The 27224-nt window shown below is 42.1% G+C and overlaps 1 protein-coding gene across 1 annotated transcript in view; it reads right to left on the bottom strand.

Moving 5' to 3' along the window:
• Positions 1-10873: 10873 nt before the first annotated feature.
• The window catches only part of penk (proenkephalin), a 38550-nt gene continuing 22199 nt past the window's right edge, over positions 10874-27224 (bottom strand). Inside the window, exon 3 of the mRNA XM_011486095.3 lies at positions 10874-11955. Within this exon, the coding sequence (XP_011484397.1) occupies positions 11365-11955 (591 nt within the window). The 3' untranslated portion in view covers positions 10874-11364. The remainder of the gene's footprint in view (positions 11956-27224) is intronic.

The following is a 27224-nucleotide window of genomic DNA, read 5'->3' on the forward strand; positions in this document are numbered from 1 at the left end:
CCCATCATTATGACGTGGCTTCCTGTGAATGCAGGAGCAAACATTTTACACTGAGGGTAAGCTAGCTGCAATTGAGCAAAACTATAACAGACTATTTTGAAAATGAATCAGTTAACATTGTTTAAAAACATCAGATGTATTTCTGGCTTTTGAACAAGATGCAGAAAACAATGAACTAGTAGTGATGAATTAACTCAGATTTGTACAAAGGTATAACATTTTAGACTTAATTCCACCATTGACTCTGTTTTCAGGTGTTTTATGATTTGTAGTACCAGGGAATGTAAATAGATAGCAGCATGTGGTCACATGACCTGCCAGTTGTTAGAATAATGCCAGTCTAGAGTCTTAAATCCTTTGAAATTTGATTCTGTCAGGTTAGGTTAAATTGACAGTGTTTAAGTCCTACTGTATAGTTGCCCAATCCGATATTTCAAGTCCGATTCCCCCTAGATGTGAATAAATACACACCAGTTTTTATTTTAAGAAATTAAAAACTTTCAAGCTCTCTTAATGCAAGCCACATAAAATGACATGGAGGGCCACATTTGGCCCGCGGGCCTTGAGTTTGACACATGTGCTGTAGGGGGTTAATAACCGGCTCCAGTAAGACCTGGAAAACAGATAGGGTGGTAGATGTTGAGGACCAGGATAACGCAGCCATGCTTTTTATGAGATTCTTTTTGCATCTCTGTATTTCTTTACACTATCTAATACTTCTAGCTAATTAAATCATTTTGGCATCCTAATATCCAGCTTGTTTGAGCAAATGGTGCTTGTGTGTTTGGTGTTCATTTTAATGTTTATGAAAAATTAGGCCGTATATGCAAATTTTAACTATAGATCTGCCAGGAAGACCAAGGACTCAACAACGCATCAAGTCAAAGAAGTCTAAAGCTTAGTTTATTCCAACAATAAAACATCCATAAATTCAAAAAAGAAAACCCAAACCAAACTAAGTGGCGTCCACTTGGGTTTAGCTGGGGTACGAGGGTCTAAAATTGCTAAGTATTTTTCCTGCTCCAACCTCCACAAACTTGGATCCCACCACCAGCTGTTGAAGAAGCCCTTTGTCCAGTGTTTCCAGGGTAGTTAGGTCTCTATTGCTTTGTTTATTGATCAGGGTCCAAACAAACTCTGAGCTTTCTTCAACAAGTACATTCACACATGCTGTTGGTTTTGTAACATTGCAGATCATGTTGTTCTTCTCCATGCTTTCAAGCTTTTCTTTAAGATTGCTTTGCATGGAACAGAATCTTCCAGGATGGACAAATAACTGGAGTTATTTCTAAATCAACATAATAGTTGCATAAACACTTCAATGTCATCTTTAAACTCCTCTGACACATTGTGTATGTCTGTGTCAATCTTTTCTTTATTAATGCAACACTATTTTAATCAGGTTTCCTAAGTCTCTGCAGGCTTTCATTCCCAAGACAGATGGGGAACTTGTGTCAACAACTTGGAAGTCTAACATCAGCAACCAGTGTTTTTGCTTTCATCTCAATTTACATTTGTCATCCATGTTTAGTGGGTGTTAACTACAGGCTGTGGATCTGTGGTTTGCTCATCTTGAAACAATGTCTGAAAAAATGTTCACTAGAATTTTATTGGGTTGTGCCCCAGTATCTACTTGAATCTAATACAGCCAATTGGACCCTGGTCCCGGATCTGGAACCGCTCTCAGACCCATCTTTTGAGGTGGTCTCGGTTTGTTTCCAATCGGACTGAGCTCCGGTTTTGAGTTTTACTCAGTCTGAAAAGGCTCCATGCTCGGAGTGAAAAAATTGGACCAAATGGCCACCGTAGCCAGGCATTACAGGATGTCAACAAAGTAAGGTGTCGGGTAGCAACAGCTGGAGCAACCATAAGCCGTGGACAAAACATGGTGCAATGATAAGACACAGCAGCTCATTGAAATTTGGCCGTGTGAATGCACTCATTAAAACAACTTATTAGGTGTCGTCTTCTCAGTTACCACCTTGCTGTATGCCTAAAAAGTCTTGTACCTGACGTTGATCCGGACGTTCAAAACTAATCAGCGGAATATAAAGTTTGAATAAGTGGCAGTGGCTGAGATGGTTGAGCAGGTTGGCCGATGATCGAAGGATTAGCAGTTGGATCCCCGCTCCCCCCAGTCAACTGTTGTTGTGTCCTTGGGCAAGACAGTTTACCCTCCCTGCCTCTAGTGTTGCTCTACTGATGTTTGAATATCCCGGTGATGGTCAGATGGGCCGTAGGTGTCATTGCACCTGTCAGCCCCGCCCCTCTGCTCTGCTCTGCTCTGCTCTGCTCTGCTCTGCTCCTGACTCCACCAGCTGTGACCAATTCATCCTCATCAATTCTGCCCTTCTTAAGGAGACCCAGCTCCACAACTCATCGCCAGATCGTTACCCCTTATGGATTCCTGCTCACCAGTGTCACCTGTGTGGAAGTCAGTTCGAACCCCCCTGCTGTTCTGGAAACACCACGCTCCGCTAGCCGCGCTACTACTTCCAGCCACGCCTCAAGCTTCGCTCCTCTCTGGATCACATTCACGCTAGCACCATCTTCCTGGAAGGAAAGAATAAAAACCCTTTCTTACCTCTCATCTACCTGCGTCCTCATTCTGGGTTCCAGCATCTGGGTCTGCCGCTCCTCCGAATCATGACAGAACGATCTGGTCAAACCTCCGACCCAGCTGACCCAGAAGGACTCCGCTACCCCGTTCATCAGCAAGGGATCACCCTGGGACGCCAAGCGGATGCATTATCCCAAATGGCAACAGCTCAACAGGAACTTTTCAGACGCTTGGACGGTATTGACGGAATTATCCGGGCAAATGTCTAACCCTGTCACCACAGCAACGCTTCCGTCTTCCGGCAACACATCCACTTCCGCTTCCGCCGTGCCCCCGGAAAACTTCCGCCTGCAACCCGAGCCTTTCTTCGGTGACGTAGAAGTCTGCAGTGGGTTTCTCCTTCAATGCCAACTACTGTTCCAGCAGGCCCCGAGGAATTATTTTTCAGACCTCAGTAAAATTACATTAATCGTGAAATCACTGAGAAATAAAGCCTTACAATGGGCTCAAGCCTTCCTAGCAGCTAACCCTATATCCCACTTATCATTCGACCGCTTCATTGGGGAATTTCAACTTGTTTTCGATCAACCCAAAAAATAAGAAGAAGCCACCAGAAAACTCCTCGCACTCAGACAACGAAATCGCCCCGTAAATGACCACGTCATTGACTTTAGGATTCTCGCAGTGGAAGCTGGTTGGTCCGACCCGGCCCTTCGGGGCATTTTCTATCAATCCCTCAATTAATCCATTAAGGATCATTTGTGTACGCAACCAGAGGCCCATAACTTTGAAGATGTCGTTTCTGCAGCCCTGCGCTCGGATGCTCGCCTAAGGGAGCGCCAACATGAAAGATCGCTTCCTGCATGTAAGATGTCTAACAAACCCATGCATAATATTAACCCTCCTTTTCCTCCTGCCGGTGCTTTAGAAGTTCCACACGGCCCTCCCGAGGAACCTATGCAGGTTGGACTCTCTAAAATTTCTGCTGAAGAACGTCAGAGACGTCGGAACGAAGGCACATGCTTTTACTGTGGACTTCAAGGACATCAAGTAAACCAGTGTGAGTTACGTTTAAACTCCAGAACCCCCCGCTAGAAGGCAGGCCGCGGGCGGGTAACTCCACCTCTCTTTCCAAGGATTTTTTACTTCTCCCTGTCAAGCTGTGTCACCAGTCCAAAGTAGCCGACCTCCAAGCTCTCGTTGATTCAGGGTGGGCAACATCTCTCTCTTATTACTTACCGTACCAAACCTATTATGTTTGTCACCTCCGGTAATCATAGAGAACACATCCAGTTTTTCATCACCCACACTCCCCAGACTCCCATGGTTTTAGGCTTCTCATGGCTCAGGAAGCATAACCCCCAGCTCGATTGGGTCAACCACCGCGTTATTAACTGGAGTGAGTTTTGTTTGGCTAATTGTCTCCGATCTGCTATTTCCTCCGTTGTCCGTCCCACTACCAGCCGTCCGGAGGACATTGATCTTAGTAACGTTCCCGCCTGTTACCATGACCTCGCCGCGGTCTTTAGCAAAACCAAAGCAGGGTCATTACCTCCTCATAGGCCCTGTGATTGTTCCATCCGCCTCTTGGATGGTGTTACATTACCTAAAGGAAGGTTGTTTAATCTCTCTGGTCCCGACAAAGTTGCCATGGAAAAATATATCCATGAGGCGCTTTCTTCGGGACACATTCGCCCTTCCTCTTCTCCTGCAGGGGCTGGTTTTTTCTTTGTAGAGAAAAAAGACAAGTCCTTAAGACCCTGCATTGATTATCGTGAATTAAATCAGATTACGGTTAAAGACAAATACTCTCTGCCTCTCATCAGTTCCGTGTTCGACTCCATTCAAGAAGCTTGCATATTTTCCAAGCTCGACCTCCGCAACGCATAACATTTCGTTCGCATTAAAGAAGGAGATGAATGGAAAACTGCTTTCAAGACTCCCTTAGGTCACTACGAATATCTGGTCATGCCCTTCGGTTTAACTAAGGCGCCTGCTGTTTTTCAACATTTTGTCAATGACGTCATCCGTGATTTCATAGACCGCTTCGTTTTTGTCTACCTGGATGATATCCTGATTTATTCCAAAGACACCTCTCAACACGAGAATCACGTTCGCATGGTTTTACAGAGAATTTCTGAAAATCATTTGTTTGTTAAAGCTGAGAAGTGCGCTTTTCAGACGTCCGTTATTCCTTTTCTCGGATACATTTTCGAGGCAGGTAGCATCCGCCCTGATCCCGCAAAAATCGAAGCCGTTTCTCAGTGGGAACCACCCAAAACTCGTAAAAAGTTGCAGCAGTTTTTAGGTTTCGCCAACTTCTATCGCCGTTTTATGAGGAATTACAGCTCCATCGCCGCGCCTCTTACTCAGCTTACTTCCACCTCTAAGACCTTTCAATGGAGCTCCGCCGCTCAGGATGCCTTCGACACCCTTAAAAGACTGTTCGTCTCAGCCCCCATCCTGATCCAACCTGACACCAACCGGCAATTTGTTGTAGAGGTTGACGCCTCGGATTCTGGGGTTGGGGCAGTCCTGTTAAAGAGAGAGGAAGCATCTGGAAAATTAAAACCCTGTGCCTTCTTCTCAAAGAAGCTCTCCCCGGCTGAAAAAAATTACGATGTGGGCAATCGTGAACTGTTGGCCATAAAACTTGCCCTCGAGGAATGGCGTCATTGGCTGGAGGGAGCGGCTCTTCCTTTCATAGTATGGACTGACCATAAGAATCTTTCCTATCTCCGTTCTGCAAAAAGACTCAACTCACGTCAAGCCCGTTGGTACTTGTTCTTTGATCGATTCGAGTTCACAATTACCTACAGACCCTGATCCCGGAACGCAAGACCTGACGCCCTGTCTCGGAAATTCTGCTCCTCTGAGTCCACCACCACCTCCAACATTCTCCCTCCTACCTGTGTTATCGGTAACCTCACCTGGGACATCGAAACCAGAGTCGCCCAATCTCAAGGTGAGGAGCCGAATCACCCTACTCCACCTAATGGTACTCTATATGTCCCCAGATCCCTAAGGTCGGACGTTCTAAGCTGGGCCCATACCTCCCGCATCGCCTGTCATGGAGGGGTTCATCGTACCCTCCATCTCCTACGCAGACGATTCTACTGGCCCTCCATGAACCGAGACGTCCGGGAGTACATAGCCGCCTGCACCACTTGTGCTCGATACAAGATATCCCACTCTCCTCCCTCTGGTCTGATGCATCCTCTGCCCACTCCCAGTCGGCCCTGGTCCCACATTGCGGTAGACTTTGTCACCGGTCTTCCTCCATCCCATGGTCACTCCGTCATTTTCACTCTCATAGACCGGTTTTCTAAATTTGTTCATTTCCTTCCTCTACCCCAGTTACCTACCGCCACCGAGACCGCCGACATCCTGGTTCATCACGTTTTCCGTCATCATGGCATTCCGTCCGACATTGTGTCGAATCGAGGCCCTCAATTCTGTTCTCAAGTCTGGAAGGCCTTTTGCTCCGCCCTGGGTGCCACAGTCAGTTTAACTTCGGGCTACCATCCCTAGTCCAACGGCCAAGCTGAACGGGCTAATCAGGAGCTGGAAGCGTCCCTCTGTTGCCTAGCTGCCGAGAATCCTTCGGACTGGTCCAAATATTTGGTATGGATAGAGTACGCCCATAACTCTCAACCCTCTTCTGCTACAGGGGTGTCTCCCTTCGAAGCCTCCCTCGGGTTCCCACCACCACTGTTTCCATCTCACGAACTGGACTTGGCAGTGCCCTCAGTATAGGAACATCTCCAGCGCTGTCAACGCGTCTGGCAACAAACCATGGCAGCTCTCCTCCATACAAAGGAAAGCAACTGCCAGACGGCCAACCGTCACAGGGTGGTGGGGCCCAGTTATCAACCCGGACAGAGGGTATGGCTGTCATCCCGGAACGTCCCCATCCAGGCCACGTCACGCAAACTTGCTCCCAGGTACATCGGTCCATATCCTATCAACAAAATCATTAATCCCTCCTGTGTCCGTCTTCACCTCCCAGCCGCTCTCAAGATCCATCCGTCCTTCCACGTCTCAAGCCTGTCTCTGACAGCAGTTTGTGCCCGCCTTCCGCTTCCCCGCCACCCGCCCGGCTCATCGATGCCGCTCTGGCGTACACTGTCAGCCGCATCTTGGACGTCCGGCGCCGGGGTCGCGGCCATCAGTTCTTGGTCGATTGGGAGGGGTATGGTCTTGAGGAACGCTCCTGAGTCTCCCGTTCGCTCATTTTGGACCGTACCCTTATCTCCGACATCTACCGTGCCCACCCGGATCGTCGTCCTGGACCGCCTGGAGGCGGTCGTTAGGGGGGGTACTGTCATGGCACCTGTCAGCCCCGCCCCTCTGCTCTGCTCCTGACTCCACCAGCTGTGACCAATTCATCCTCATCATCTCTGCCCTTCTTAAGGAGACCCAGCTCCACAACTCATCGCCAGATCGTTACCCCTTATGGATTCCTGCTCACCAGTGTCACCTGTGTGGAAGTCAGTTCGAACCCCCCTGCTGTTCTGGAAACACCACGCTCCGCCAGCCACGCTACTACCTCCAGCCACGCCTCAAGCTTCGCTCCTCTCTGGATCACATTCACGCTAGCACCATCTTCCTGGAGAGAATAACAACCCTTTCTTACCTCTCATCTACCTGCGTCCTCATTCTGGGTTCCAGCATCTGGGTCTGCCGCTCCTCCGAATCATGACAGTAGGCGCACACTGGCAGCCACGCCTCTGTCAGTCTGTGGCTACATCAGTATCTCACCATCACCAAGTGTGAATGAGGAGTGAATGAATAACGGACACATTGTAAGCGCTTTGAGTGTCTGGAAAAGCGCAGATAAATCCAATCCATTATTATTTTCCCAAAAAGGATTGCAAAGCGCAGGACTTCCATTATTCTTTCTCACGTTGCCTTGCCCCGCCCTTGTTATTCCTGGCACATAATTGACTTTTAGTTAAAAAATGTTGGTTCAAAACAAAACTGTACCATTGAAGGCAGTCAGAATACAGACAAACCGCAATGTTCACGCCTCAATCTGGACCAAATTAAGCACCAATGCACTTTTTCAGCCTGAATACACCCTTTCTTTGAGATGTGGTGAGCCAAATTTATAATCTTAAAAGAATTGTTCATTACTTTTGCCATTCTTCTCAATTGTTATTCTGTCAATGTAAAGTCATGTCTCCTCATCCCTTGTCTTATGGCGGTTCTTGCTTTCTCCTACTGAGTGTAATGTCTTGTGATGAGATTTTGACTGCGTAGTAGTTTTTGAATTTTACACCTTTACAAGGTGGTTCAATTTCTACATTTTGTACATTGCATGTGTCTTTTTGGCTATGTTGTCATGCATACTGGCTGCATATCCTGAAAGCACCTGTATCAGCTCGCAGCTTTCCACGATGCAGAAAATCGATGCTGTTTTTTTGGAGATTGCACGTACCATGTGCTCTTTAATGCTAGCCACTGTATGCATTTGCTGCTAAGCAAGCTCATGAGATTGTGTTATGCTGTTAGCTCAGTCCAAAGTGAGCTCTGCACCTTGGTTAAGAAGCTTTTCACACACTAAAGGCGAGTTTTTGGCAAAAACAATGCAATCACAAACCATTTGGTACACACAGCCCTCTACTAATAACTTAATTCGGTGGCAAAATGACCAACTGACTCATGTTCACCTTGCATCCGTTGGTAGAACCTGTACCTGGCATACATAGGGTTAGTCTTCGGTGTGATGTACCTATTATAGCATGGCTGTGACTTTTTAGCTTTCTCTGCTGTGAGGTCCCAATTGTTTTCTACATCCCATCCTTTCTCTCCAACCCATAATGGTAGATAATTGCGCATATCTGCCTCATCCCACTGAATCAGGGTCACTGGGCTGCTGGAGTCATTGACTGAATATGAGAATTGGATTGTGTGGTCCCTCCTCCATTGTTTTCCAAATGGAAAGTACTCGTTGGCTCCAAGAAGGCAAAATCCCATAGACGTCTATTGAGAAATAAACACCTATTACTTCGTCATTCTATTGGTCAGAATAACCATTCTTGCTCTGATAATTTCTTTTAACATCTCCTTGATAATCCTATTTTTTTTCCACGATTCATTCATTCATTCATTCATTCATTCATTCATTCATTCATTCATTCATTCATTCATTCATTCATTCATCTTCTTCCGTTTGTCCCTTTCAGGGTCACTGGGCTGCCGGAGCCTATCCCGGCCATTTGTGGGCAAAGGCAGGGGACACCCTGGACAGGTTGCCAGTCTGTCGCAGGGTCACACATATCACACACCCATACACACTCACACCTATGGATAAATTGGAGTGACCAATTAACCTATAAAGCATGTTTTGGAATGGTGGGAGGAAGCTGGAGTCCCAAAACAGAGAACCCACACATGCACGGGGAGAACATGCAAACTCCACACAGAAAGGTCCCCCATTGATGTTGTGTTTTTTATGTCCCCCAGCCAGGACTTGAACCGGGGGCCTTCTTGCTGTGAGGCAAGAGCGCTAACCACTGCGCGTTCATGATATTTTTCTGTTTTTTCCTAACTTGTCCTGTCCAACAGCTGAGCAAGCAGATCAGAGCTGAGTGCCTCCTGTATTGGACAGATTTTATTGTTACAATTGGGGTTTATGGATCTTGGAGTGTACTGTGTATTTGTATAAACCCCTTTTGTATTTTTGGTTCAGCTTTATTTATGAAAATTATATTTGAATGTATTCCTTGTTGGACAGGACGGAAAAAAAGAAACAAAAGAGGAGAGAAAGAAACAGTGGGATGTCAGAGATGGGGGTAAGGAGTTAGAGTAGGGAGTAGTCGATATCACCAAGTTAAAACATAAAAGTATTGTAAGTAAATGTTGAATGAATCTGTGCCTCTTGAAGTCTACCTTGATCACATATAATGCACCAGCAAAGGCAGGAGGCCCGGCACCCCACACCCCAGAGCTAGGGGCAGACAGCGCAGCAACCCGGCCGATCCAGGCATCCAAGAGCCTCACCGTCAGACAAAGATCCAGGAGCAACCACCCTCCCGTGCATCTGACCCCCACCACAGAAACAGAGGCGGAGTTCAGGACCCAGCAGCCCCCTCGCCGAGGTGTAGGAGGAACAGAGAACACGCAAAACTGGAGCCACGGCCCAGGCAGGGACCCGCCCCATCCCAAGGCGCACCGGGCCCATACCCAATGCCCCGACCGCTCGAGACCTCAGCGGCGCCCAGACGAGAGGCACGCCACCGCTCGGGAGTCCTGAGGCCCCACCCCAGAGGCAGGCCGGCACAGCCCATGGTCAGCCCACACTGCGCACCCGTGCAACCTGTCCGCTAGCCCCACCGAGAGGGGGAAGCGGCAGAAACCGACCGCCCGAGTGGGAAGACGGACGCAGGCGACCAGCGGAGGCCCCAGACAGGGCCAGGGGACGGTGAGCCTGAGGACCAGGCTCTATATATTTTTCTGTAGTTCAAGTTATTCAGGTTATTGACTGGCCATCAGATGCCCCAATAATAGTAGGTGGAGTCTACTGGCCTACATCCAACGTTCAATACGATTGATTGACAGATTCTCCAGAGCTTGCTTTCAAATGTGCGGATTTCCAACAAGCTAACTCCTGACTGGAGAGTGGTTGCCTTAGAAATGTAGACTCAGACCGACACGGACCAATCATGGTTAATGATGACATCTGGCTCCAAAATGACAGCATCGCAAAAAAATGGCGACTGGATTGTCTTCATTTGGTTGGAGCTGAAGGTAAACCGTCACACTCACTTGGTCCAGTTCTCTGATTCAGTCAATGGTTGGAACCTATCCCAGCTACTGTTGGACAAAGGCAAGGGACACCCTGGACAGGTTGCCAGTTTGTTGCAGGGAGAAAAAGCATTATGCATGAAAAGTTTTTGTGGCTTAACATGGTGTAGTGAGGAGAAGTAGGGGCTTATGATTATGCAGTTTATTATTTCTATAGCCTTGAGACTAACTAGACTTATAAGGTTTCTTCGTTGTGTTTGGGGTAATAGCGCCCTCAAATGAGGAGCCACTGAAGCTGCATGTGAGGCAGTTTGGTCCACTTCATTCTTTGTTTTTCCCTTCAGAGTTACCTGTGAAAGCGAACCAAACCAAATGAAGGTGTATAGTTTATAAGCAATCTCAGCCAATTTGTACCAAGTTCAGAAGATTATCGCAGAGTGAAAGCAAAGACTTCTCCCCATGCAGGCTGTCAGGATAGTCACTTTATAGAATACACAGAAAATTGTTGTAAATGTTCTACAGAGAGAAATAGGAGAAAACGTGTGTCTAAAATGAGGAGAAAAGTCAGATGTGATTTCTATTTATTGAATACAGAAAAGAGGAAGGTCAGGAATTATGCAAAGGTTGTGAAAGGTTTCAAAGCTGACTGAGCTCACAGAGGATTCACACGTGTCTGATTTCAGTGTGAGGCCAAAGCTTTAAGAAAATCATTAGATATTTTGGTGCAAATGTCATAAAAAAATTCTAATCAAACTGAAGTTTTCTGCAGCACAGCTGGGCTTCTAACATGGTCAAAAGTCCTAGTGCATAGTAATTAAGATCATCATTAGAACATCTTCATCATTTCACTCCTGAACTGATTTCAGAAATCACGAACTCAAGAAGAACACATCAATCAACAGACTCTTTTAATAAATAATATCATGAAAGTATGGAGGGAAGTGTTTTTTTTATATTAGGGTCATTCCAGGACAGTGAAACAATAAAATGAGCACAAACACATTACATCAAAGCAGATGTTTGGGTGGTGTCAGCATGGGTGGTGCAGGTACCTCCTAATCCATGAAACCCCCATACCTCTTCTGTAGCCCACTTCCATTCTCCCAGGCCCTTTTGAACACCCCCCCATTTTTGCTGCCGTCCACCAGCCACTCCGGCCTCCCCACGCGCCTCATGAAGCCTCCATAGCGCTTCTTAAGCCCCCGATCTAACACCGCCTCCAGCAGGCTACCTGTGCCCTCCCCTCCCTCAGCTCGACGCATAAAACCTCCGTACCTCTTCACGGCTCCCCCCCCCTGACCGTCCCTCTCTCGGCTATGTTCTCCCGCTGTGCTGAAGAGCTTCAGGATCTCCAAGCGGATGTTTTCCTCCTCTTCCTGGTTCTCTGCGTCGTCCAGGTCCCCCACGGGGGTAGGAGAGCGTCGGGACATGAAACCCCCATAGCGTTTTTTAAAGCTGTTAAACTTCTGATCCATTTCCTGGGGGGGTGCTGCGGCATCTTCATCCGGCATAATGGCGGCCTCACCCTTCTGCGGGGTTTGAAGGTCAGCATCCAGAAGAAAATTTCTCCCCTCCCCCAGCAGAAAGTCCTGGCACAGTCGTAGTCTCTGGCTGTCCAGCCCTCCCCCACACTCCAGTGAGCATGCCTGGGTGGGAGAAACAGAAACCAGCCATCGTCACTTTTGAGTTTGTATGTTTCTTGTTTTCCGTTGTTGCTGTTATACACACATGTCTCCTGTCTGATCAGTGATTTCACTGAAATCTATGAGGGGCCGTATAAGACATTATTTATTCTGAACCATTCACATTCATACATTCTTGCTCTCACAGTCATATATACTCTCTTTCGCATACATATATTCTCTTACGCATCCATATATTCTCTCTCTCACATTCATACATTCTTGCTCTCACAGTCATATATACTCTCTTTCGCATACATATATTCTCTTACGCATCCATATATTCTCTCTCTCACATTCATACATTCTTGCTCTCACAGTCATATATACTCTCTTTCGCATACATATATTCTCACTTGCACATCCATATATTCTCTCTCTCGCATGCATATATATTCTCTTACGCATTCATATATTCTCACTTGCACATCCATATATTCTCTCTCTCGCATGCATATATATTACTTTACACATACATACATTCTCACTCTCATTGTCACTCTTAAAAAAGAATGTATGTATGTGAAAGACAAGTATATATGAACGTGTGAGGAAGAGTTTATATGTGTGTGTGAGAGAGGAGTATGCATGAAACGGAAGTTACTTTGCATGAAAAGGAAGGCACTTTGAATGAAAAGGAAGGCACTTTGAATGAAACGGAAGGCAGATGATTTCTCGTGCTCTGATTGGACGAGAGGCCGCCACCTCCCATTTTGAACACACTCTAAACCCTATCACTTGTACTGACTCATAACTATTAAGGTTACACAACTTAAATGTCATTTTGTAGTTGATTCAACTATAAAGTATTAAGCTCTATCAAGATTTTTTCAAATTTAACTTAACAGTGCTAAATATTTTAAAGCTTATTTGTATCTGGCACTCAAAAATTTTAAGATCCGTGAAGTAGCGTTATGACGTCATCACGTACTGGTGGGAGGGTCTTTCGTTTTCTCTACGTTAGCTCAGGTGGCCATGTTGGATTTGCCGAATGCGAGTATGCGACGTTTGAAATTGAAAGTCGAGCATTTTATTATTCTGCAAAGCGTTGCGATTTCGTCCCGCTTCAAGACGCCCCAACCTCGGGTTTTTTTTTCATCCGCCTCATCGCTGATGGTGCCGTCTTGTCTTCAGCCCTGATTTAATTTGGTAAGTATCGTTCATGGTTTATGAATGAATGCTTTAAAAATGCTCTTATACTACCGTAAATGTGGTTTACTGTTGTTTAAACATATGTGTGTTATGATTGTTTTAGAGATTAATGTGGAAATGTATACATGATTAGTTTGTCATAGCAGACGTATGGCGAGCCAAACCCAAAATGCATTTCTGCCCGTAAGTTACGACAGTGATGAGGTTTTTTTTTTCAGAGTTAGAAATGATCTGTTATGCTGCAATCACACTAAACATGATCCGCGTGTGAAATTCGCGTTGGAGGCCTCTGTCTGTGGCTAAAGTTTGCTGCTGGACATTTGTCCAAAAATGTCACTCAAAGCCTCTAACGGTTGTGTGGGAGGAGCTACCGCCAACAGTTTTAAGCCTGGTTGCTACATGGAAGCATTGGGTTTTGAATGCAGCTTTAAGCTTTTATAAATCACTGATCTCCGTTATAAAAAAGGTTTTTGTAAAAATAAATTAATCAACGTGCTCGTGTTGTGTTCAGGTACCGAACTACAGAGTGTTCAGTGTTTCACCTCCAGGTAGACGCCAAGGCCAGCCAGGTAACTTGTCTCAGTTATTTGTCTAGAGCTATTTTAAAAAAACAAAAAATGCAATAGGTTGTGTAGTGCAATAAATGTTTTTTGATCAGAATATAATTGAAACATTTTTTAACATTGAAAAATCTCTTTTGGACTTTTTCAGATACTGAACTTCAGAAAGTTCACCAGAAAGTCACCATTTCACCAGAAAAGACCTGTCAGTGGGTGAGTTTTATACTTATTTAATACATTCATCCTGAACTATTACCATTATTAGATTTATACGGCAGCATGGAAACATTTATGCACATTTTAACTAGCCAAAGGTCTAAATAGAGCTGAAATTATTTACAATTTAACTAAACATATTTAGATTGCAGGCTGAAGGTGGCACAATGGAATGGAGGTGCAAGTTGTGTTCTGTTACTTTGGCACTATGCAGTACTACATATAATACTGCAGTACTACATAGCAAATATTCCAAAGTGTTTCCACTGCCATGTATGTGGAGACACTTTGGAATATTGTCATGTCTTTATGACAGTATATTACAATAATAAAATGATGTTGCATTAGCACCATTCCATCATTTGAAACCATGAAAACTCATCTGTCAAGATCTGAAATGGATTTATGTAGAGTAGATGCAGTCAGAGGAAATTGTGCAGTTTTTACATGTTTGTGTAACTTAAAGCTGCCCTTTTCTGAGACCAAGTCCACCAAAACAGACAGGAACTGGCCAGCTTGGTTAGGATTTATGACCTCCAGGTGAATTTCTAATGTGCATAATTCAAAAACGGATAACAAATCATTTGTAAACAGCTGTAAGAAGCCACGGTGTAACTTGCCTTCAAATGACTTTGGGTCTTTGACCTGAAGTGGATCATGACATAAACACTGTATTGTCCTCTTACTAGAAATAGACATCTAGAAAAGGTATCATTTTATTATTTCTTAAAGTTCCTTAAGTAAATATTGGAAGTGTTTGCTCTGCATTTGCTTCAAAGGTAATGGATATTTCTTTTTATTCTTTTAGGACCAGCGTGACGTGAACATGAGACGGGCACTTGTCCTCCTTGCACTTCCTGTTTATCTGCATGAAGATGCCTCCAACTTCTTCAAGACCTGTACAGTAAGTGCACACGACTCCCTGTCAATGGTTTTCACTAATCCTTTAATATTGATTGAGATTTTATTGAGTGACATAATAAATAGGGCAATTGTTTGTAGTTTGTAAACTGAGTGATATTTTTAAATGGTTTTAAAACTGAGACGGAAGATGAAAGGCGAACATCAGGGACTCCTGATTGGAAGGAGTGGAGTTTCGTTTACCTTTTCTGCTCCTGATCCATCATTATTTGAATAAAGAAAAATGAAGCTTTAGTCTTAAATTATTTTATAAATGTCCTCCTTCAGAAAAATGCTAAAGAACTTTTTAAAAACACAATTTTAATTGGAGTTGGTCCTTAAAACATCATAGCCAGTTGATTAAAAGCTAACAGAATGTTAGCATGAAAAGATTCCTATTGACAGATGGCAGGAATGTCAGTTTTGGACATTAGTGTGATGAATATCTTTGAGGGTCTGAACTCATCTGTGTTTTTTGTTTTGTATTTTCCAGAATACCAGACCTCACAGACACTGCTGTGGGTATCTTCTCAGTTGTCGTGGTGACGCTCCGGATGCTGCCGTCAGTGGTCCCACAGATCTGGCTGACTAATCTCTTCTAACTCTTCGGGGACATCTATGCTCTGGACCTACAGCACCCCAAAAAACTTGAACTTGCCTTCATATTTATTCAGAATTCTGTCTTGAGCCTTGAGGACAGCAAACCACTGAAAGGACATTTATTGACGCTGAAGAATGTTTCGTTGAGTGAGTCTTCCAGAATGGACTATTTGTTGGTTTAAGTGTTATGTAACTAATGTGTTTTGTTGTGATCATTTGCTTTTTCTGCCGTAAAATACAAAACCAACTCTTTTTGTCAATATGTTGTGTGGCACTCTTATAATGCAGTTTTATTGCACTTATTGTTTCTTCATCCTCTTGATATTTGTGCTTTTTTTTTAAAGAGCAATTAAAAAAAGTGTATTAAGCAATCACTATTGTGTGGCCTTCACGTTTGTTGGTTTTTATCAATGTTAGCCTTTAAAATGTAGTGGGGCAGTATCAATATCTCTGTTTAGAATACATTTTAAGCTGAAGAATTTTAAATATTTTCAATGCTACACATTTAATGAGTTAAAGAATTTATAAAGCATTTGAGTGAATTTTACATATTTTATGAGTTGAGTAATATAAAAATATAGTTAGTTAAAGCGTTTTTTAGTTGGAAAATATTAAAAACTTTAAGTAAATAATCTCTCCTTTATAAGTTGAGGAATCTTAATATTTTTTATATGAAATAATACAAATGTAAGCCAACTGACAATATGAATTTTAATAAATGTTAACTTAAAAGTTTTAATAATATAACTTAACTGTTGCGTAATCTGTTACAAAATAATTTTTAAGTTCAGTCAACTCGCTAGGGATTACAGTGCAGACGCTAACATGAACAAGCAAGAAATCCCAAATTAACAGACTTGTGTTGTGGAAAGGTATGTTTTTCAGCTAGCAGGAATAATCAAAGTATCCGTTCTCTGTTTCAAAATGAGATTGCCACAAAACCGTATGTTATCTCATACTGGAACAGCTTTGGATGTAGAATTCAGTGGGAAAAGGTTTGGACCCTGCCACAAAAGTATTTCATCACCAATAAAATCAGAGAAATTTCTTTCAAAATTCTTCATAAATTTTATCCAGTGAAACATTTCTTTACCAAGTTTAAAAAAGATCTGGACATAAACTGTTCATTCTGTCATTCCTCACCAGAAACTGAACTTCATATTTTTTGGTTTTGCTCCTTCACTCAACTATTTTGGAAAGATGTGATACATTTTATAAGAACTCATCTATGTGAAGATTATAGATTATTTTACGAGCATATTATTTTTGGATATTTTACACAAGAAAGACTTAATGCAGAAAAAATATATGTAGTTAATTTACTTATAATTATGGCTAAATACTTTATACACAAGTGTAAATATGCCAACAAAAAAAACGTGTTTTATGTTTTTCAGAAAGAAATGGTTTTGTATGTGAACAGTATTAAATCTTCCACTAACAAAAAAGCTGTCAGAACAGTTGAAACATGGTCTCTCCTGAAACTTTAACAGATTCCTTTGCCTTATTATTTTTGTTTTCTTTTTGCATAACCTGTTTTACATGGTTATCATTATGTTTTTTTGTTCATTCTCATGGCGAACGTGAAGATTGTATTTTGCACACAGTGGAGTTTTGTGTTTGGTATTTTGTATGTGCAAGATATTGTTAATAAAGTTTATTTTTAAAAAAAACGAACCGGCAAGAAGTAGCCACGGGGGTCCTGCAGCCATCGGAACCTTAACAAATATTTCATCTCCACCTCACCGTTGCCTTTTTTAAGAAATGACAGCTGGTTTTCCCACATTTATATGTAGTTATGGATCGAAAACAAGAAGAATTTGTTTTAATGTAAATGCGTGTTCCAGCGTCTACAGGAAGTGTCGCCCATAATTCACGCAAAGGCTCATGGGGGCTAGGAATAAGGTGGATACGGATTTTCTGTTTCGGTGGCACTTCTATTACCATTATTGGTATTTGAGACATTCCTTTGTGTCTCTAGAGATGCAGACAGATTTGTGACCACTTGAGGTGAAGATAAAATATTTCTTAAGGTTCCGATGGCCTTCTTATTGGTTCATGTTAGCGTCTGTTCAAAATGGGAGGTGGCGGCCTCTCGTCCAATCAGAGCACGAGAAATCATCTGCCTTCCGTTTCATTCAAAGTGCCTTCCTTTTCATTCAAAGTGCCTTCCTTTTCATGCAAAGTAACTTCCGTTTCATGCATACTCCTCTCTCACACACACATATAAACTCTTCCTCACACGTTCATATATACTTGTCTTTCACATACATACATTCTTTTTTAAGAGTGACAATGAGAGTGAGAATGTATGTATGTGTAAAGTAATATATATGCATGCGAGAGAGAGAATATATGGATGTGCAAGTGAGAATATATGAATGCGTAAGAGAATATATATGCATGCGAGAGAGAGAATATATGGATGTGCAAGTGAGAATATATGTATGCGAAAGAGAGTATATATGACTGTGAGAGCAAGAATGTATGAATGTGAGAGAGAGAATATATGGATGCGTAAGAGAATATATGTATGCGAAAGAGAGTATATATGACTGTGAGAGCAAGAATGTATGAATGTGAATGGTTCAGAATAAATAATGTCTTATACGGCCCCTCATACAAATCCGTGCAAATTCCGTCAACCAAACACTCCACGCACGAACGTTTTCAAGATGACAACAACAAATAAAGATGAAGGGACGTTATGGGAAGTCGCTGATTGGATGATGACGTTTGTTCATCAATTCAATCGATAGTTATTTGGCATGAAGCCATACTTGTCAAAACTCAAACATCATCTAATCAGCGATGTCCCGTGGGACCCATCTTTTCAGGTTTCTTATTGTATTTCCTTTTGTAACATTTTGTTTTGATTTCTGGAAATGACTTTTCTTCTGAAACATTTCATTTTTATGGTGTTTCATTTTTTTAGATGATCTAAAAGTGGGAAGGAAATATAGGCTACTCTGCTAGTTATGCCGGTGCCGCTCGCCTGCTCTGGTGGAGCTTACTACGCTGTCAACCGGGCGGCTGGCCTGTGGCTTGCATAGGGAGCCAGCCCACTGAGTACCCACTAAAGCCAATGTGGGCAAACAGAAGCGGGGCCACCACAGAAACTGCAAACAAACAAACCCATTCGGGGCCCACATTTTCTGCCCCTTTTTTAAACCAAATGAGGCTCACTTGCTGGCTGGGTAAATTTAGTTTGTGATTTTTTTGTTTTAAATTCTAACATTGTAGTCTTTAATATGTTTTTGAGTTTTTTAATATGACTTGCACTTCAGGGCCACCGTAAATTTGACTACAAACCTATTAAACTTTTTCCTTTTGTCCTTGAATGAATGCTTCAAAGATTTTGTGTTCATCTGCCTGCTTCCCTTTCTCTCACTACTACAGTTACTAACTGACCTTGTTCCTCTTACAGCAGATGTTCAGCGATTTTTCACATTTGTGTTTTTCCTGAGAATACAATTGGTCATGGCAGAAGAGCCAGCTTAGACTACAGTCACATATCACAAAATGCCACCTCAAGGTGATATGAATGTGCACTTTTCAAAAACATCGTCTGGTGGCCGCGGAATGCAAGGCAGCAGTCGTATTTTTACGCACTACATGGCGACCTCTGAAGTTTTCAGCAAAAGTTAAAATTTTGCGACTGGATGATTTTTGACATCGGCCAGTGGCCGCCCAGGCACATTTAAAGGTCGCACTGTGGCAGTCCAATGACAGGCGGGTGGCAGGATGGTAGAAGCTTGATAACGAACTGATAGGAGGGTCTCTAAAGTCCCCAAATTTGTCTGATGATCAGCCTATTACTGACTGCCACCCTCCAGCCACCCTGCTGCCCCCCTGCTGCCGTCCCACTGCCACCGCCCCATTGTCCCACCCGACGAGGACTGTTGACACGGGCCAGGGGTGCGTGTCAACAGTCCCCTGTGGGTCCTGCATGTAAATGGGGAGATGGCATTGACGCTGCATCAATGCATTGATGCTCTTCATCTGATGAAGACTTCTGCTGTGGTTGAACTGCTTAAATCTGTTTTTTTTTTGGGGCGTGGGGGGGGGGGCTTTGCCCTTGTTGGGTTTCTTGGGAGGAATGCTGTCTAAAAATCTGTACATTGTTAAATTGGCATGGTTATGTGTGCTCAAAATCAAAATACACCCCTAGCTACCAGGCGGCTGGCAGCCGGTGGCCCTTGCTATGGACGGCCGCCGTCCAGAGACATTTACACATTATCCAATCAAAGCTGCTGCCGGCGGGGGATCCAGCTGCCACCCCTGATTTTGTCGTCATCCCCACTTGACTGATGGTGCTACATTAATGTAAATGCCAATGATTTTCAAAATGTCTTGAAGATTCAGGCCATGCCTTTCCATCGCACAATGGCAGTTTTATTTGTGACCATAGCATAGCAAGAGAGTCCGGTTCTGTTGGAGCTTTGTTTCCAAATCTACCAATTGAAGGGATTTTTCCTGTACACTTTGCATGGTTCGTACAAAGATTGCATCAAAAACCCTTTGATATAATATGTTGGTCACTCATGTCTGGCACTATTATGTTACCATTAAAACAATCTGTTTTTTTTATATTATCAAGACAAAACTAGATTATGATAATCTGGAAAGTTTGGAATGTATTGGATCATCAGAGTTTGTAGTTAAGTAAACTTTGTTTAATGTCTTTTAAACTGGTGCTTCGTAAACAGTCTGAATTAAATAAGTGCATGTCTAACATTATGGTAGCATGCATATAGATAAAAAACAACAACTTTAAAACTGATTGGAAAGTTTTATTTCTGATCTTTCAAAATGTGTCATCTTGAAACAATAAACTGACTAAAACACTAACATGTGACCTAATCATTTCACTTTTTACTTTGATTTTATTGTTCATGCCAATTTTGTTCATGTAATCACTTTAAATAAATATAAAAAGAGCTTTTAGATACAGTGATGGATGAAAAGAATAGAAACTATTCAACCAACACATCTTCATGGATCATAGTAGGAGGATGCTCACAAACATTTTACAGTTTAGTTTTATAAAGAAATCTTCAGCAATGTGATGTTGAAGCTGTTGATTTAAACATCATACTTACCACAATGTAGCATTGTATATTCATCTTTCTCACTGTTTGTGAGCCAAAGTTTAGTTCTAACCTTAATTAAAAGTTTTCAAGCAATTTACAGAGGAACACATTGACTAAGAGCAAAGAACAACATACTGAAAAGTGTTTGTAATAATTGTGATATGACAGTTAATGACCTTAAAATGAAAATTACATTTTAATTAACAGGTAACTTCATTAAAGTTCAAAACCAGTAGTGTTTACATTTTAATTTTGTATAAAATACATAGATATTAAGTTAATAATTGTCAGCTGTATTTTATACTTCTACCGAGACAAAAACATGTACCGGGTAAATGTCTTTACTAGTAATTTAAAGGTGAGTTCCTGTAACTTTTAAGGGTTTTCAGTGTAACTTATCTAATATTAAATGAAAAACTAGATAAATTCAATAGCACAACTGTCAAAACAACAAATTATCTTGCTGAGCTTAGAGTTGAAAGTGCAAAAACAAATATACAGAATGCAAGATTCAAGAAAAATGCATCTAAAAACATTTGTGTCGCAAACGACAAAAGCAGTTTTGTACACAAACATTAAATATGTTCATTTGCTACTCTAAAAATTGTTTTTAACTGAACATTTTGTTTGCAATTCAGGACATTTTCCTCCCAAATTTGTGATTTTGTTCTCATTGTGGTGGCACAAATATCATTAAAACATATCTAACCATTACATTTATTTTTTTTAGTTGAGCATAATTTGTCAAATACTGTAATGTGAATGCAGACCCTTTCCAAAAAGTTAGATCATATCATAGAAAAGTGTATTCATCATTCAAGTATTTTTAAGTTTTACAGAATGCATATTCAGGGCTTACTATTTCATTTATTTCAAGTATTTATATTCAGCACACATTGGGGTTCCATCTTATAAAATCCATGAAAACAAAATTTTGAAAAGATTAAAAGACTGTGGAGAAATCACTATTTACTTTTGAGCGTTTGCAAAAAGATGAAGCCAGAGATTATGATCACATTAAATCAACCAAAATAAAGTACTTACTAAAGGATTGGTCCATCTTCAATACTTCTACTGGACCGGAACCAGGTCCTGCTGGAAGATGAAATCTGAATCTCCATCCAGGTCCTCAGCAGAAGGAATCTTGAAGTCCTCTAGAACATTCTGCTAGACTGTTGCAGTGATTTTGGACTGAAGAAGCAGACTTTACCAACACCAGTGCTGGACGTTGGAGCCTAAATCCTGACTGACTGAGGAGATTTCACTCTGGACCTCCAGCAGCTCGGGTTCTGCTCCTCACCAGTCTTCCTCCAAACCCTTGATTCCCAAATGAAAGTCTTTCCTCTCATCAGAAAACAGAACCTTGGACCTCTGGCCAACAGTCCAGTCTTTCTTCTCTTTTGTCCAGTTCAGACGTTTTTCTGTTGGTCCAGACTCAGAAGTTTCCTGATCCAGGAACCAGACAGTTGTAGCCCGTCTCCTAAATGCGTCTGAATGTGGTGGCTTTTGTAGCTGTTTCTCCTCTTTATTCTACTCTTTTTGGAGGTCTGCAGGTTCTTGAATCTTGTCCTTTTGATAATCCGCTGACAGTTGTCTTTTTTCCTGCTGCATCTTGTCCTCCAACATTTTGTCCTTCCATCAGACTTTCTGTTGATCTGCTTGGACACAGAGCTCTGTGAACAGCCAGCCTCCTTAGTGGGGAACTTTAGTAGTTTACCCAGACTATGGATGGGATCAATGATGGTCTTCTGGATAGAAGTCTGAAGTTTTCCCCATACTGAACTGAACTGAGACCAATTTAATGACATAGAAGTCTGAAGTTTTCCCCAAACTGAACTGAACTGAGACCAATTTAATGACATATGGGGAACCTGTGCAGGTGCTTTGAGTTTAGTAGATAATTAGTTGATGAACTCAGTTTAAAACATTAATGTCCTGCCAGATTTGGGCAGATCTCTTCAAAGTATTCCAATTCTGTGAACCCCAGTATATGTAAAATAAAAACATAAATACTTCAAATCCATTACACAGTGGACACTGAATCTATATTCTATGAAAGTTTAATTTTATGAATGGATTTATAGAAATGAATACACTTTCCCATGATAGTCTAATATTTTGGAAAGGGTCTGTAATCGGTTCGATTGTAATTCATACAACAAAACCTTGTAAAAGTTCTAATTACCGATACTAACTGTTGTTTTTCACCGTTGGATGTTGCATGAGTTGCCAAAAACCATGACTTTTTTAATAGTCAAGTTTGCAAATTTTAATTTATACAGTATTAACTGGCAAAAACCATAGCATATACCCCGTCTTTGCCCAACAGTTGCCGCTCCTGTAACCCTGTGACTCCGAAAGAGATATAGCAGATTAAAAAAATGAATGGATGGAAAGTTAACAATCTTGAATGTAAATTATTCAACAGAACCTTAAAAAAAAAGAGTAGCAGATTCTTAAGTTTCACAGTTTTTTGTTGTCTAAACTATCAAATGCTGCATGTCTAATAGTTATAACTGTAAATTACAAAACTTTTTTTATCACAAACATAACATCTAAATGCTATTTCTAGCAAAGTATGATGAGTGTGATTGTATTGTAGTTGTACTCTCCCATCCAAGACAGCCCCAGAACATCCAGGGAATTGAGGAACTCGGGACAGACTGTCTGATGCCTTGCAATTGTAAGTGTTGGTGATGGACTGGTCCACCTCCCACAAAGCTTGAAGCAGCTGGATTGAGTCCATTGGGCTCAATGTCCCCACCCTCAATGGAACCTGGTTGAAATCCTCCTACATGTGGGAGTTGAAGACCCTCCCTATGGGAGGCTCAGCCAGACGTTACCAATAGACCCTCACAGTATGGATGGTCTGCCAAGTTTGTCCAGCCTCCTCCATTGAATCCAACTCACCACTTGGTAGCAATTAGTGGATAGTTCAGTCATTTTTTCACTTGGGTGTCCAAAACAGTTGACTGAATGCCAAATGACACTAAAAAGTTGATTGTTGGCCTCCTGCCTGCCAAATGCACTGATGGGCACCCTTGTGCTTTAACTTAGTAGTCGGAAGTCCATTAATGGACTGCCACTTGGGTTCCAACTGGGGAGGCTGTTCCTCCTAATCCTAATCACTACCCTCTATCACTGACATTGTCTATGTGGATGTTAAAGTCTTTGAGTAAAACTGTAAAATCTCAAGCCGAAACAACAAAGGACATTTCCCTGACCCAGAGGTACAGAGTTTGAACCTTCTTGTTAACTAGAGGGAACTGCAAAATGTGGCTGCTGAGCTGGAAAACTAAGAAGAAATCCAAACCAGGTCATCATATCTAAACCAAGGGCAATTCCAGAGTGGAACAGTCTAGTTCTTTCCCATTAGTTTGTTTTTAGAGCCTAAACTGTTCATTGAGATGAGCTCAACTATCTTTGGCCACCACCTCTCAACCAAGTAGATAGTGTTTGTGACCATTATTTGGGCCACCGAGGCATGCACCTTCCAAATCAAACTGCACTTGCCCCTTGTGATCGTTCCTGTGGCTTGCTGACCTATTGGAAGGGGATCTCGTATTGCTTTTTTAGGCTGAGTCCGATAGGAAAAGGTTTAGCCACAAGGAATCCACCTACAAGCCCCAATCCTGGCTCCGGGGCTGATCTGTAGTGATGCCAATCCAATGAAACTGATCCAAAACTGTTCATATTTGCTATGGGGGGGTAAATCTGCTCTTGCTCTGATTCATCACCTAGGACACCTAAGTCCACCATGGTAGAGGACACAACTTCCAGAAAACATTGACCTTTAAGTATCAAATCATGCTGCAAATCCTGCTCCTTCAGTTTTTTGCTACACATGGAAAATCCCTATGCATTTTTGTTTTTTTGTCAGCCGTGTATGTTTGCATGAATACTGAGACAATTTTTCTTCTGACTCATGATTGTGATGCTGCATTCACACCAAAAATGACTTGCATGTCAAATTTGCCTATGTTTTGACATAAATTGAATTCTCTCCTACACACCTGTCCAAAGAGTGTTCATAAAACCACAAGCGCTTTATATACTCATTGATAAATTATAAAAGACATGGATGATGTTGCTGCTTCCTCCAGTTGTGTTTGGAGGAACTTGAACATTTACAACTAGGGATGTAACGATTCATTTTAGCAACAATTCAATATTTGTAGTTACCGATTGGATTCACTTTAGATTTTCCTTCATCTTAAACAATCCAATTCAGTAAAATAGAATGAATCCATTCACATTTTAGTTTCCTAAAGTTCAGCCCACTGTTGTTTTTCCACATCCAAAGAATCAAAAGGGAACATTCTTGGAACATTCTAGCACACTGTATGGTCACATGCCTTTGCTAAATTCAAAGTCTTTCCACACATTGGACTGGAATGATGCACTGATAAGTTTTTGGTGTATCATGTGTGTTGTCTGGTGTGATCCACTTGGTCGTTTTTTTGGTTCGATCCTAGGTATAGAAATCAATTCATTGAATAATTGTTACAACCCTTTTTAGAATGTTTGCATTCAATTCAGTAACAGAAGGTAGAAGCTTGGTCATTCCATGAGTATGTTCTATGAAATAAATCTGTAAAACATATTGCAAAGTGATAAAGTGATAAATGTAACAGCAAAGTATTTTACATTGAGACAAGGGTCAATAATGACTAACAATAATGTTTTTTTGTTTTTGTTTTCGACAGAGTTAAAACCACTGGGAGCCCAACTGTAAAACAAACCCTAAACTTAAATGGTCCTAATTCTAAAAATAAACATTCAGGTCATTTAGTTTAAAAACGAGAGAGAAAACAGAAAACCTATTAGAAATATTATACAGTGCTGACAAAAAAACACAATGACTCAAGAAGAAGACAGACAGCGATTGGCTCTGCATAAAACAGGACCAGACATACACCAAAGTACCAAAAGTATTTGCTCACCTGCCTTGACGCACATAGAACTGAAGTGCCATCCCATTCCACAACCATAGAATTCAATATAGTGTGGGTCCACCTTTAGCAGCTATTACAGCTTCAATTCCTCTGAGAAGGCTGTCCACAAGGTTGAGGAGTGTTTCAAGGAATTTTTGACCATTCTTCCAAAAGGTCATTGGTGAGGTCTCACACTGATGTTGGTGGAGAAGGCCTGGCTCTCAGTCTCAGTCAGATTGGAGCATGGAATTGTCCAAAATGTTTTGGTATCCTGAAGCATTCAGAGCCCTTTCACTGGAACTAAGGGGCCAAGTCCTGAAAAACAAGCCCACACCATATTTCCTCCTCCACTAAATTTCACACTCGGTACAATGCGGCCCGAAATGTACCGTTGTCCTGGTAACCTCCAAACCCAGACTCGTCCATCAGATTGCCAGAGGGAAATGTGTGATCCATTACTCCAGAGAAGGCGTCTCCACTGCTCTAGAGTCCAGTGGCGGCGTGCTTCCCATCACTACATCGACACTTTGCATTGCACTTGGTGACGTGTCACTTGGATGCAGCTGCTCGCCATGGAAACCCATTTCATTAAAGCTCTCTGCGTGCTGGACTTGGACTAATCTGAAGGTCACATGACATTTGGAGCTCTGCAGGAACTGACTGAGCAGAAAGTCTGTGACCTCTTTGCACTATGTGCTTCAGCATCCGCTGAACCAATACTTTTGGTAATGTGGTGTATTTATCGGGGTCCCTCATTTATCATTGTTGGCCTCTGTTACATTCTAAAAACGCAATAGATGAAATCTGTGAGTGTCAGCTGTTAACTTGAACAATTAGGTTTTAAAGCTGTCAAACTTCTCACTATGGACTTTATGCACTTTTCTCAGGCAGACAATAAAATTTTCCAACTATTCTGTCTTGTTTAAAAAAAACAAGACACCAGTCTACAAAAAAATAGATATATTTTTAAAAATACGTCCAGCACTTGAGTCACACAATAGCGATATGATAGCGATTATATGTGTATGTAAATTTGGCAAATTGAGTGCATCCTGTGCTGTACAGGAAAAACAGTATGGAAGACATTGATTAAATTACAGCCAATCGGGATGCAGAACACAATGCAGGGGAAAATCAGAAATTGCACTAAAAAATCTGCAGGACTGCAAAGCCACAAAAGGCGACCCGCATTAAACCAGTAGACCACTGTATTAGGAATTCAAAAAGGAAAATTATGCATTTAGGTTGATGTAACTGAGACAGGTAATTGGGCTATGTAATCAAAGTCAAATTAATTATAAAAAGGAAAACCTCAAAGTGAGTCACCATGAGCATTTTTCCCAAGCATTAATGGAAATTTCATTTTTGGTGTTTGGTCTGGTGAAGCACATGAGTCACTTAACATGTAATATTAGTCAGACTGAAACCTCTCCATCATGGCCAAGACCAAGGACAGCAGGGACTAGATTACAGACCTGATTTAAACTGGGCTGAACCAGTCTACAACAAACAAGCACCTAGGAGGGAAGAGATCAGCTGTTGGAAAAATGGAGGAAACACAAGACCACTGACGATCTCCCTCCAACTGGCGTTCCATGACTGATCTCACCTTGTGGGGCACAAACAATGTTGAGAACTGTGGGGAAACAGCCCAGAACTAGGGGAACTGGTCAATGACCTAAAGAGAGCTGGGACCACAGTGACAAAGATTAATGTAGTAATGCATGCTGTCATCCTGCATTCAAATCCTGCAGAGTTCCAAAGGTCCCTGTTCTTAA

This window comes from Oryzias latipes, chromosome 17 (genome assembly GCF_002234675.1).
Source record: "Oryzias latipes chromosome 17, ASM223467v1".
Taxonomy (NCBI): domain Eukaryota; kingdom Metazoa; phylum Chordata; class Actinopteri; order Beloniformes; family Adrianichthyidae; genus Oryzias; species Oryzias latipes.